This window comes from Carassius carassius, chromosome 21, assembly GCF_963082965.1.
Source record: "Carassius carassius chromosome 21, fCarCar2.1, whole genome shotgun sequence".
Lineage (NCBI taxonomy): Eukaryota > Metazoa > Chordata > Actinopteri > Cypriniformes > Cyprinidae > Carassius > Carassius carassius.
The window spans coordinates 29,450,797-29,465,195 of NC_081775.1; the positions used below are offsets into that span (position 1 = coordinate 29,450,797).

General features: G+C 37.1%; 1 protein-coding gene across 1 annotated transcript in view; it reads left to right on the plus strand.

The window, feature by feature from the left end:
* The window catches only part of LOC132098092 (dihydropyrimidinase-related protein 2-like), a 30,531-nt gene extending 26,484 nt beyond the window's left edge, over positions 1-4,047 (plus strand). The window contains exons 10-14 of the mRNA XM_059504215.1: positions 292-433; positions 1,410-1,580; positions 2,514-2,693; positions 2,779-2,944; positions 3,145-4,047. Of these exons, the coding sequence (XP_059360198.1) occupies positions 292-433; positions 1,410-1,580; positions 2,514-2,693; positions 2,779-2,944; positions 3,145-3,236 (751 nt within the window). The 3' untranslated portion in view covers positions 3,237-4,047. The remainder of the gene's footprint in view (positions 1-291; positions 434-1,409; positions 1,581-2,513; positions 2,694-2,778; positions 2,945-3,144) is intronic.
* Positions 4,048-14,399: the final 10,352 nt, after the last annotated feature.

Sequence of the window (14,399 nt, forward strand, 5' to 3'; positions counted from 1 at the left end):
ATTTTTAATCAACCTTTTGCCTTTTTTTAATTAATTTTAAGTGTTTATGTAGTGTTACAAATAAATTGATTAATTTAGAACAAATTAGAACTTCCAAAAGCATTTAATGTCAGCTAGCAATATACTGTGATACCTCATGGTTGCTTGATGGTACACATGCTATTCATTTACATGCTATTGAAATGTTTTTTTTTTTTTTAAGTATACCATGGTATTATATTTTCAAAAAGAATAACAACAACATATTGCCATGTGTAAAAGCATTACTGTTTGTGTGTATTTTGTGTGCAGTGGTGATCTGCAGGTGACTGGCAGTGCTCACTGCACTTTCAGCACTTCCCAGAGGGCCGTGGGCAAGGATAATTTCACCCTCATCCCGGAGGGAACTAACGGTACTGAGGAGAGAATGTCCATCATCTGGGACAAGTGTGTGGTGAGAGCTGATTCATCTGTTCATTAATATTATTACACACATGTGGAGTATATGCATCTGTTACTTTGTAAGCATTAGCTCAATGCATTTGTTTCTTTGTTATCTTTATCTTTGTTATTATTTTATTGTACCCAAAAATGATTTATTATTAAATAGTTTCATATTTATAATCTGACTAGATGAGCCACAATGCATTGTTTTGATTATTATTGTTAAAAACTTTTATATTTAACATTTAAATTATTTTAATTTAATTTTTTACTTTTAAAGGGTTTGTCTTCATTAGAGTATTGTAGTTAAAATGAGTATATAATAATGAATAGTTGCATCAGTACTGTCTGATTATATGCTCCATGTCACATTTTTTTGATTTATATATATATATATATATATATATACACAATACAGACCAAAAGTTTGGAAACATTACTATTTTTAATGTTTTTAAGAAGTTTCTTCTGCTCATCAAGCCTGCATTTATTTGATAAAAAATACAGAAAAAACAGTAATATTGTGAAATATTATTACAACTTAAAATAATAGTTTTCTATTTGAATATACTTTAAAAAAAATAATTTATTCCTGTGATGCAAAGCTGAATTTTCAGCATCATTCCTCCAGCCTTCAGTGTCACATGTGACATCCAGTCTATCACATGGTCATTTAGAAATCATTCTAATATTCTGATTTATTATGAGTGTTGGAAACAGTTCTGCTGTCTAATATATTTGATCAATAAAAGGTTAAAAAGAACTGCATTTATTCAAAATAAAATAAAAATTCTAAACAAACAAACAAACATGAAAACATAAAGTGGCAAGTATTACAAGGCACCTGTCAGTAATACAGATCTGTTTCATGATGTGCACAACACACTGTAACTATACTGTGGTAAAAATCAATGTAACTCTCATTACTGTATCATGTCCACAAAAGTTTCTGACCCCGTCTTTAAGATGAATGTTCTGCTTCACAGGTGACGGGTAAGATGGATGAAAATCAGTTTGTGGCCGTGACGAGCACCAACGCAGCCAAGATCTTTAACCTGTACCCCCGGAAGGGCCGCATCGCTGTGGGCTCTGATGCCGACCTGGTGCTCTGGGACCCCGATGCCACTAAAATCATCTCTGCTAAGAGCCACCACCTGGTGAGAAGAGTTTGTTCACTTTTCAAGTAATTTTTGTCAGCTGAGAAGGAAGCTCTGGGGCCTGATTGCTAGATTAGTGCATCAAGGGCTGTTTGTGAATCTGAATGCACTTTAAATGAACCATAATGTGGGTGACACCATTAGGTCTGGACCAGCTCTGACACTGACCCATGATCCTCTGCTCTGAGCTGTTTTGGTATTCTGCTGACTCACTCGCTCTGTCTGCTCCTGTTTGTCAGTGAGGCTGATGCTGCGATCTGTGTTGATTTAATTCGACCGGAATGAGACGCTGATGCCGTCGAATATAGAAAGAGTCAATTATCCGAGCGCTGGTGAACTCTGGTATATGTTAATGTACATTATCATTCAAAGGTTCGAGATTTATTCATTTAGTTATTTTGAAAGACATTAATACTTTAATTCAGCAAGGATGCATAAACATAAAAAGACAATCTTACAGAAGATCTCATAAAATAAAAAGTATCCGTTTTCACAAAATTATGAAGAAGCACGACTGTTTTCAACATTGATAATAATCTGAAATGTTTCTTGAGCAGCAAATCAGTATATTAGAATGATTTCTGAAGATCATGTGACACTGAAGACTGGAGTAATGATGCTGAAAAATCAGCGTTTATCACAGCAATAAATTACATTTTAAAATATATCAATTTCTTTTTTTAATTATAATAATATTTCCCAATATTACTGTTTATTTTTAATCAAATAAATGCAGCCCTGGTGTGCATGAGAGACTTACAACATTACAAGATAAAATTTTGATCATTAATGAATTTTCCATAATATTTTAGGTTTATTTACTATTTTAGGGTGTGCTACAGATTGTTTTAGAGCTTCAAAAGCTTGGCTAGACAGACTTTCATGCAGTGTAGTGGTTAAAGATGAGATCTCTCCTCATTCTGTCCTTCTCAGGCGGTGGAGTACAACATCTTCGAGGGGATCGAGGTGCGTGGAGCTCCTCTGGTGGTGATCAGCCAGGGCAAGATCGTCCTGGAGGATGCAAACCTCCACACCACTGAGGGCTCTGGACGCTACATCAGCCGTAAACCCTTCCCAGACTACGTCTACAAGAGGATAAAGGCCCGCAGCAGGGTATATATGCGTTATGCATATAGACAACTTATTTTCAATCATAAATGATAAAAAAATAATCTAATTGAGGTATCTCTCATCACAGCTTGCTGATCTGCGTGGAGTCCCACGAGGTCTATATGACGGCCCAGTATGTGAGGTCACTGTGACACCTAAGGTCATGACCCCTGTCACCTCCGGTAAGACCTCTCCGGTCAAACACACTCCTCAACCGGTTCGCAACCTGCATCAGTCTGGATTCAGCCTGTCTGGTGAGTATACAAATAAATGTCCTATACTTACTCTTGAAACAAACATAGTTGTTTAATATATATATATATATATATATATATATTTAAGAGAAGTGTTTTTAGACGATTCTTGAAGATGGCTAAGGACGCAGCTGCTTCGATTGAGTCCTCCACCAGGAGGGAACATTTATAAGTCATTTTTTTCTTTCACCATTTCATAGGGGCTCAAATTGACGATAACATCCCTCGTCGTACAACTCAGCGCATTGTGGCGCCTCCAGGTGGAAGGGCCAACATTACCAGCCTGGGATAAAATCAATCACTCATTACAGAGAGAAAAGGATGGGGTGGGATGGGGGTTAAAGAAACTTGGGCTTTTCACCCGGGAACGGTCCAGCCGTCTGGACTGCGTCCCATCAAGCACACCTCTACTTCCTTCTACACTTCTGTCCATCCATCAGCCCCTAACACCCATCCTTTTAACTCTAGTGTCCTGACTTTTGAGTGTTTTTCTTAGATGAATAAGTTTCAGGATTACTTGGCATAGAACTGGGATACAGTACTTACTGGAAAGTATGACTAAACAGCATACTAGCATTCTACTAATTCTTCAGTATGAATAATGTGCATAGTGTGAGTTTTCTCAATGCAATGACCTACTGTACTGTGCAGTATGAAACAGAGCATATTGCACTGTGTACTGTATCCCATAATGCACTGCAACTTTCCATTTCTCGTGCAACGAATTAACTGGAAATAATAACTTTTTCTTTGGTCAGACTGTCTAAAATAGATTTTTTTATATGCAGTTAGATTAAAATGCAAAATAACTATTTATTTCTGCCTTGATAAATGTGTTGAAACATGCAACGCATGCTTGTTTTTGGCCAAGTGTTCCTGAATCTTATCCAGCTAACCAAGTAATCCACTTTCAAAGAACAGGAACTACCCAGCTAACAAAAATATATTCTTAGACCGTTTTGCTAAAGTTATTTTTCTCTGAACATTCAAAATATCCAGTTAAAAAGAAAAAGGGAATTGTTTTGTTTATGTGAACGTAAGAGAAAACAAGGAATGTTCCGTTTCATCATTTTGCGAACATTATGGAAATGTTCTACTTTTAAATGTTCTCTAAACATTCTTAAACTGATGGTTAAAAATGTTAGACAAAGGTGGAACTAAAATGTTTCAGAAAAACGTTCCATGATGAAGGATGTATAAATTAAAAAAATTGAGTTAACGATTAAGAACGTTGAGACCAGTTACCTCTGAACGTTCTAATTAATGTAACTGGAAGAATATTTGTTCGTAACTTTGAGAAAACCTTGGCAGAACGATCTAATAACGTTTTGTTAGCTAGGTAGTAGGCTACTGTCCATCATTTGCCTCCACACTTTAATGTTTTTATTTGTTTGCATTCTGGAAATGAACAGCACAAAACTCCCGCCTGTATGGTTATGATTTAAACGTGCTGTCACTATTTTGATTTGTGGTTTTTCCTTGTAGGAAGAGTCGATGAGATATTTATTGTATAGGATTCAAACCACATTTGTATTTTACATTTTGCAAAAGTGTCAACTCTTCCACAAACGCCTGATGTATTACACGTTTTTAGAATGTTGTTTTATAATGAAAATATAGTTTTTTTTCTTTTTATGTTTTATTTTCCTATGTATGTCATTGTTTCGGTTTCAGGTTGGTGTTTCAACGCTCCCTGAAATCCCTCACGTTTGTCTTCCTCACGTTTTTTGCACTTCGTTATTTTCTCTCAGTATTATTTAACTGCAGTTTTGGAGATGTTTAGAGCAAAAAAAATAAAAAAAAGACTAACAGTGGTGTTTTTGGCCGTGGTGCGCAGTCCTGTGGGGTTTTAGTGTTATTTGAATCACAAATGTTTTGCTGTAAGTGTCAAACTGTCCATTCCTACTTTGTCCCACGGTTGCATGAAGGGGGTCTCACCAGAAACAATACAGTACTGTTTAGAAAATAAAGAAAAACTCTCTGGGCGAGCAGCAGATCGAGATGCAGGTGCTCTTTTCACCCTTTCATTTCGGTTTTAGGAGGAACGCTGTTACTATAGCAATGGTCCCGATCACTCGGTGTGGATGCTGATGAGTTACGACAACCGTGCCATGCTGGAGGCCACCCCAGTAACCTCCTCACACCAGGGGTTTTATTTGTGAGGTGGATCTCTGCACGGGTTCGACCGTTCCCTGTGACGTCACAGTCGCTCCACGGGGCAGCTACTCACCTCCTCCCATTCCGTCCCGTCCCATAACAGAACCGACCTTTACCGTGAGGACATTTTGAAGGTTGCAGTGGCTGTCTGTCAAGCGGATTGTCCGGCATGTGTAAGGTTGATCAGTATTATTCTGAATTTAACGTTGGGTCACAATGATTTTCTTGCATTGCAGTTCTGCTTTGTTTTTATAAATTGACTTGCCTGCCTATTCACCAAGTGATACAGTTCTTGATTAATGTCTGTGAGTGTTGTTATGACAAGCTGAACATTTCTCATGGAAGATATGTACACAATTCATCATTCTTCATGTCTTTGATTGTTACAATAAAATGCAGTTGTGAACAAAAGCCTGAAGAGCTTGTCCAGTGTCAAAACACATTAATCATAAACACATTATTTCCATCCTTATTATTTTGCCCCTTAATTTTTTTCATTGAAGATATGAGGTGGAAATTTGATGATATTGTAATGTATAGTGATCCCATTTGTATTTAGACACTTTAAGGGATAGTTTCCCCAGAATTTTACTGTCATTTAAGGTCCACTTATTTCCATTAGGTTAATGGAAAAAAATACTGTGTAAGTCAATGGGGACTAGCAACTGATTGGTTGCCCACATTCTGCCAAAAATATCTTTCTTGTTTGTGTGTTTAACAGAAGAAAGAAACACACGTTACAACATGAATAAATAAAAAAAATATATAATATAATTATATATTATACATATAACCTTTATAGGCTACATATTCTGTACATATATATCTCATATAAGACATTTTTGTTTTGTCAAGTCAAGACACCTTTATATACAGTATAGCGCTTTTAACAATACAGATTGTGACAAAGCAACTGAACAGCATTAAATAGGAAAATAGTGTGTCAATAATGCAAAAGGCAGTTCATCATTGAATTAAGTGATGTCATCATTCCGCTCAGTTCAGTTTAAATAGTATTTGTGCAATCAAGTCAATGATATCACTGGAAATTAAGTGTCCCCAACTAAGCAAACCAGAGGCGACAGCGGCAAGGAACCTAAACTCCATCGGTGACGGAATAGAGAAAAAAACCTTGGGATAAACCAGGCTCTTTCGGGGTGGGGGGGGGGGGGGGTTAGTTCTCCTCTGACCAGACAAAACCAGCAGTTCAATTCCAGGCTGCAACAAAGTCAGATTGTGCAGAGGACTCATCTGTTTCCTGTGGTCTTGCCCAGGTGGCCATCTAGGAGACAAGGTCTTTACAGGGGATCTGTATCTGGGGATACATCTACATCTAAATTTGTGTTCAATAGTGTTGAATGTAGAACTAAGATCGCACTAATAGAGAGATACAACCATGATCAGATGATAAGAGCGGGTCATTTGTAACTCTAAGGAGAGCAGTCTCAGTACTATGATACGGTCTAAATCCTGACTGGAAATCCTCACAGATACAATTTTTCTCTAAGACTAAATATATAGGTGAGGATTTTTTTTTTTTTGATGAGAGGCTTAATAACAGCCAGTTTGAAGGCTAAGGGGACATATCCTAATGACAATGAAGAATTAATATCAGTCAGAAGAGGATCTGTGACTTCTGGAAGCACCTCTTTTAGGAGCTTAGATGGAATTGGGTCTAATATACATGTTGTTGGTTTAGATGATTTAACAAGTTTATACAATTCTTCCTCTCCTATAGTAGAGAATGAGTGGAACTGTTCCTCAGGGGGTCTATAGTGCACTGTCTGATGTGATACTGTAGCTGACGGCTGAATGGTTACAATTTTATCTCTAATAGTATCGATATTAGAAGTAGTTCATAAAGTCATTACTGCTGTGCTGTTGGGAAATGTCAACACATGTTAATGTTAATTTAGCCACTATATTAAATAAATTCCTGGGGTTATGTTTGTTTTCTTCTAAAAGAGAAGAGAAGTAATCCGATCTAGCAGTTTTTAATTCTTTTCTGTAGGATAGGGTACTTTCCCGCCAAGCAATATGAAATACCTCTAGTTTTGTTTTCCTCCAGTAACAGTTGCACTCCATTTTCCAGGCTGCTCTCTTTAGGGTGCGAGTGTGCTAATTATACCACGTGTCAGACTGTTTTCCTTAATCTTCCTTAAGCATAAAGGAGCAACCTTATCTAAAATTATAACTAAGTTATATTTGTTAAAGTTCACCAAACAATCAGCCTAGCGCCATCCACGTTTACACGTTTACAACAACATCCTCACCAGTCATCCAGGATAAGCAAAAGAAGAATCACCATTTAGATCAACAATACAATTAAATAATAAACCCAAACCACCTTTCACAAACTCATCCGTCTCTGTTGTAAAGAACAACGGCATTGATTTATGTCCGAGTCATACATGTGTGACCTAGACTTGGTAGTTGTTATTAAATTGTCGACTAAAATTGACTATGCCACCCACAAATTCTGGGACGTGGGACCCTAACAATCATCTGATCTCTTTTTTTTCCATTCACCCAGGTGCTTCAAATAAATGAACTAGAAGCCAGAGTACAAAAAGGGTTGATTTATTTTCTAGAATGCGCAATATCGTTCTTCTCTTATGACTACAATGACTTGGTAACACCATTCATAACACAAAATAAAACAAAAAGGAAATAAACTAATTACAGCAATTAAACACCACTCTAATTGGATTTAAAGTAAACTAAAACAAATTAATTTTCAAAAGAATTAGTAACAATGCTCCAAATAAATCAAAATCTAACTGACATAATACAATAAGAGAAACAAATCATTAATCTAAAATTCATATTAATTAAACAGGAAAATCATACTTTAAATCAAAAGAAAACATGATAAGAATGACACTCAAAATAACACCAAATCAACCTAGAATCATAAAATGGGAAACACACCACATGGGAGGAAGAAAAAAAAATCAAACCCAAAGAAAAATCAAACCATTATACGTAAAACACACAATCAAACAAGACCTCCCAATACAGCGATATACCATTTAAATAAGACCCCGCAAAAATGAATGCCACAAATCAAAACATAACAAATAAACAAAAAAATATAAAGCAACCAAATCCCAAGTTCGGTGGGGAAAAACCGATGGCCACTTGCCAAGGAAGGTTTTGACGTCGTCCAGTGGCCGTAACAACGCGCAAAATGCCATGCGCACTATGTTCTCACATCAATTATTGAAACAGGAACAATCTTTGAATTGTCGGGCACAATGGGTCAAGCTGTTCTTTCAACGCGACAGCAGAGGAAGAAACACAAACACCTGCTCACCAAGCGTAGAACGAGAGCAAACGCTGTTTCCATGACGCCCGCGAGACTTTAAACACCGCCTTCCCATTACGTCATCTACCTACCTAACAGCACAACGTACTCATTCCGGTTACACACGGGTACGCTCGTACTTTTCCTTTGACTTGGCTATGAATTACAGGTAAGTTAAAAATGTTGTAAATAATGTTACATTTCTTACAGAGACCGATTGTTTCACTTCATAAGTCTTTAATATGCTGTGGAGGATTCATTTTGGTGTCTTTGTATCATCTTTTTGTTTTCTTGTTTTTTTTTTATCTCTAAGGATACCCATTGACTTGCATTTTATGAATCACCAGAGAGACCATGGTTTGTTATCAGCTACTGTACAAAAACAGTCACCTACATGTTGGTTGGCCAGAGGGTGAGTAAATAAACAGAGAATTAAAATTTTTGGGGTGAACTATAACTTGAAAAGGGCTTGTAAATGTAAAAGGCTATATTCCCCCATACAAAAGCATCCAGTATATTTGTCTAAATTGTTGTTTTGAGATGAGACTTCTTTTATACCCTAACGAGAAAAAAAAAAGTTTATTCAAGTGTGCTATTAGTAAACTTCTTTTAAACTAAAAAAATAGGAAAGTATGCTTTAGTTTACTTTTTATGTACTCCTCAGAAATATACTTAAAATTACATTTAAGTATACAGTACTTGACTTATACTTACAAAAAGTCTAAATATTCGAGCTATACTCCTAGAATCTGTGTTTTCATCATTACACGGAAGAGGGCGCTAGTATACATCTTCTGCACAGAATCCCCCCCCCCTCCCAAAAAAAATAACATAAGTGAAGAAGAAAAAAGAAACACCACATACTAACACATGTAACACGATACACGATCATCTGACATAAAACAACATCAAAACTGTAACATTATAGAATAAAATGTCAACCGATGAAGAGTTAATAATTACAGTCAAGCTTTGGGGTGTTGATCGACTCCATCTAAGTTTTGATTATCATTCTGAATTCAATTCATAGTCTTCTTTTTTTTCAGCTTTTTGTTCAAACTGTTATTTCTTTATTTTTATTTTTGTTTTGTTTAAAAAAAGTGTTTTAAAAAAATAATGCCTGAAGTTAGAATAAAAGATTTTGTTTACAAGCAGATACTCTGTTCTTTCTTTGAAATGTTTGTATGTGCAGATATTCATATAACAAAATATATACACATTAAAACCTAAATAGAGACATAGTAGTATACTTAAAGTATGATGTAAAGTTCACTTAAAGAAAACTTCTGAGTATGCCTATACTTGCAGTATAAAACTACTAGTTTACTGAGACTATACTTCAAAGTGTACAAAGTATTTAATTAGTAAACTATCAGTATACCTATAAGTTCACTTTTAGTATAATTGCAGTACAAACTACAGACACAGAGGTAAACTAGTAGTGTACTCAAAGTTTGCTTAAAAGTATACTTTTATATACTAGAAATTGGGCCAATTTAGTCCCAAGGATTATTGAAACACGTATACTACTAGAACACTGATATTTGTAAACTTGCTACATAAAATATACTTAAAAATATACTTGAACTTTACTTAAGTATAGACGGTTTCATCGGGCGCACGTGCCTGGCCCTAAGTTAACTTCCGGTCTGTGTTGTGTATATCGGTCTGGCTGTGGTGCCTTCTACAAACGCAGTTAAAGTCAAGGTGATGAGTAGACTGAAGTTGGGCTCAGGTGGTTGTGCTGTGGGATGTGTTTCCCATACATTTATTTATTTTTGGAGACTCGCCACAATTTTAAAACTGATCGATTTTCAAAAAGGCTTCGTTTAATAAACATGAGTAACGGTACGTACTGCACGTTTAATATTAATAATTCCTTATATTTATATGTTTAAATATCAAAACGAGGCACGGGTGTTTTTATATCACTATTTCTGAAGGAAGACTTGCATGTTATATGCCTGATAACGCAGCGTTTGCGAGCGTAGCTCTGCTTTGTTTATAGCTGTTACTGGGGAAGGATAGCTCATCAATTCAGCGACAGCAGAGACACTAGGAACCTGTGGCAGGGGATACAGACCATTACGGACTACAAGCCCCCACCACGGACCTGTGACAGCAAGATCTCTCTACTGAACGAGCTGAACACCTTCTTCGCTCGCTTTGAGCAACAAAACAGCACCACTGCACAGAAGACTCCACCTCCTCCCGGCGACCAGGTGATGACGCTGACCTCAGACAGCGTGAGGAGATCCTTCAGCAGGATCAATGCACGCAAAGAGTCAGCTCTCACTGAGTCAGGCTGTTGTTCCCACATGCTTCAAAACTACAACCATCCTTCCAGTTCCGAAGAAGCCATCTCCATCCTGCTTCAATGACTACCGTCCTGTTGCACTTACCCCCATCCTCATGAAGTGCTTTGAACGGCTAGTCATGCACCACATCAAGTCTGCCCTCCCCCCCTCCCTGGACCCCTTCCAGTTTGCATATCGGTCCAACCGGTCGACCGATGATGCCATCGCCACTACCCTCCACTCAGCACTCACACATCTGGACAAAAAGGACTCATATGTCAGAATGCTGTTCATAGACTTCAGTTCAGCATTCAACACAATCACATAGTGAGAGCAGCTGAGAAGATCATTGGTGTCTCTCTCCCCTCCAGGACATTTATGGAACACGTCTCACCCGCAAAGCCCTCTGCATTACAGGTGATCCCACTCACCCATCACACAGCTTCTTCAGTCTGCTGCCATCAGGGAGTAGACTGCGGAGTCTCCAGGCCAGGACCAGCAGAGTGAAGGACAGCATCATCCATCAGGCTGTCAGGAAGCTGAACTCCCTCCCGAACTTGCCCCCCCTCCCCTCTTCTGCCCCAGGCACCACTGAACTATGGGTACCAAAGCGGCATACGCGGTAACGTTTTATGTTGTTGCCGTTGAAACCGTCAATATATATATTTATATATAACCATTTATTATATTTATTTATTATAATTAAACATTTTTAATTATTATAGAGATATTTAAGATTTATTTAAGAAATTTATTTTTGGTTTAAACTCAGTACATAAGTTATATTCTATATGTGTGTGTGTATAAATATTCTTTTGGTTCCGTGTACTTTTGCGTCCATTATTTTTTTATTTCATTTTTTAACCCAGATATGAAATACGGAAAATGCGGTTTCTTCTTTAAATTAAAATTAAATTCAATTTATGCATTTAGCAGTCGCTTTTATCCAAAGCGCCTTACAGTGCATTCAGGCTATATCAATTTTTACATATCATATATAATCAAACAATTTTTTATTATTCAAAATTCGTATGTCTTTAAAACTGATATAAAGCTTTTTTTTCTTTTCTTTTTTTTTATATAAATGTTAAATGTAATAGCTCCGATGTCTTTATGATCTTAATTATTTTTCACGCCTAAAAACATATAGCATAAGAAATACTCATAACTGTATGTTATTAGTCATATATATATATATATATATATATATATATATATATATATATATATATATATATATATATATATATATATATATATATATATATATATATATATATATATATATATATATATGACTTCAGAGCGGGTTCGTGAATCATTTGAGTCATATGAGTCAGATCGGGACTTCAGAGCGGGTTCGCGAATCATTTGAGTCAGATCGGGACTTCAGAGCGGGTTCGCGAATCATTTGAGTCAGATCGGGACTTCAGAGCGGGTTCGCGAATCATTTGAGTCATTTGAGTCAGATCGGGACTTCAGAGCGGGTTCGCGAATCATTTGAGTCATTTGAGTTAGATCCGGACTTCAGAGCGGGTTCGCAAATCATTTGAGTCAGATCGGGACTTCAAAGCGGGTTCGCGAATCATTTGAGTCATTTGAGTCAGATCGGGACTTCAGAGCGGTATCGCGAATCATTTGAGTCATTTGAGTCAGATCGGGACTTCATATCGTGACTTCAGAGCGGGTTCGCGAATCATTTGAGTCAGATCGGGACTTCAGAGCGGGTTCGCGAATCATTTGAGTCAGATCGCGACTTCAGAGCGGGTCCGCGAATCATTTGAGTCATTTGAGTCAGATCGGGACGTCAAAGCGGGTTCGCGAATCATTTGAGTCAGATCGCGACTTCAGAGCGGGTCCGCGAATCATTTGAGTCATATGAGTCAGATCGCGACTTCAGAGTGGGCTCGCGAATCATTTGAGTCAGATGAGTCAGATCGGGACGTCAAAGCGGGTTCGCGAATCATTTGAGTCAGATCGGGACTTCAGAGCGGGTTCGCGAATCATTTGAGTCAGATCGCGACTTCAGAGCGGGTCCGCGAATCATTTGAGTCATATGAGTCAGATCGCGACTTCAGAGTGGGCTCGCGAATCATTTGAGTCAGATCGGGACGTCAGAGCGGGTTCGCGAATCATTTGAGTCATATGAGTCAGATCGGGATGTCAGAGAGGGCTCGCGAATCATTTGAGTCAGATGAGTCAGATCGGGACGTCAAAGCGGGTTCGCGAATCATTTGAATCAGATCGGGACTTCAGAGCGGGCTCTCGAATCATTTGAGTCAGATCGGGACTTCATGGCGGTTTCGCGAATCATTTGAGTCAGATCGGGACTTCAGAGCGGGTTCGCGAATCAGTTGAGTCATATGAGTCAGATCAGGACGTCAGAGCGGGTTCGCGAATCATTTGAGTCAGATCGGGAATTCAGAGCGGGTTCGTGAATCATTTGAGTCAGATGAGTCTGTTTGCGACTTCAGAGCGGGTCCACGAATCATTTGAGTCAGATCGGGACGTCAGAGCGGGTCCGCGAATCATTTGATTCAGATGAGTCAGATCGGGACTTTAGAGCGGGTCCACGAATCATTTGAGTCAGATCGGGATATCAGAGCGGGTCGAATCATTTGAGTCAGATGAGTCAGATCGGAACTTTAGAGCGGGTCGAATCATTTGAGTCTTATACTTAGTAAAATAAACTTGAAGTATACTACTTTTTCGTAAGGGTATGTATACTGACTTTTATATTATATCATATATATATATATATATATATATATATATATAAATCATATATATATATATATATATATATATATATATATATATATAATATATATATATATATATATATATATATATATATATATACTGTATATATACATACATATACTGTATATATACATACATACATATTATTCAAAATTCTTTGAATTAAGAGTTTTGAAATAAGAGTTTTGGATATTCTGTTTATACAAAAAATTCATATGCAGTGTGTATATACTACAGAAATGGAGTAGTATGTAAGTGTTCAAACTGTGTGTTATACTCACGTTAGAACAGTAGGAGGAGTTGTTGGTCAAAGAAAAAGACCTTCATATCTGGACCTGTGGATCATTACAATGCATTTAAAGAAATACAAAAACATACACCATAAACATCCATTTATGGAGTCAGTCTTTTGCATGTGCAGTATCATAGTACTAAAAGATTGACATATTCAAAAACCATGGCAGAAACATAGTACAACCCGAATTCCGGAAAAGTTGGGACGTTTTTTAAATTTTAATAAAATGAAAACTAAAGGAATTTCAAATCACATGAGCCAATATTTTATTCACAATAGAACATAGATAACATAGCAAATGTTTAAACTGAGAAATTTTACACTTTTATCCACTTAATTAGCTCATTTAAAATTTAATGCCTGCTACAGGTCTCAAAAAAGTTGGCACGGGGGCAACAAATGGCTAAAAAAGCAAGCAGTTTTGAAAAGATTCAGCTGGGAGAACATCTAGTGATTAATTAAGTTAATTGATATCAGGTCTGTAACATGATTAGCTATAAAAGCTTTGTCTTAGAGAAGCAGAGTCTCTCAGAAGTAAAGATGGGCAGAGGCTCTCCAATCTGTGAAAGACTGCGTAAAAATTTTTTGGAAAACTTTAAAAGCAATGTTCCTCAACGTCAAATTGCAAAGCTTTGC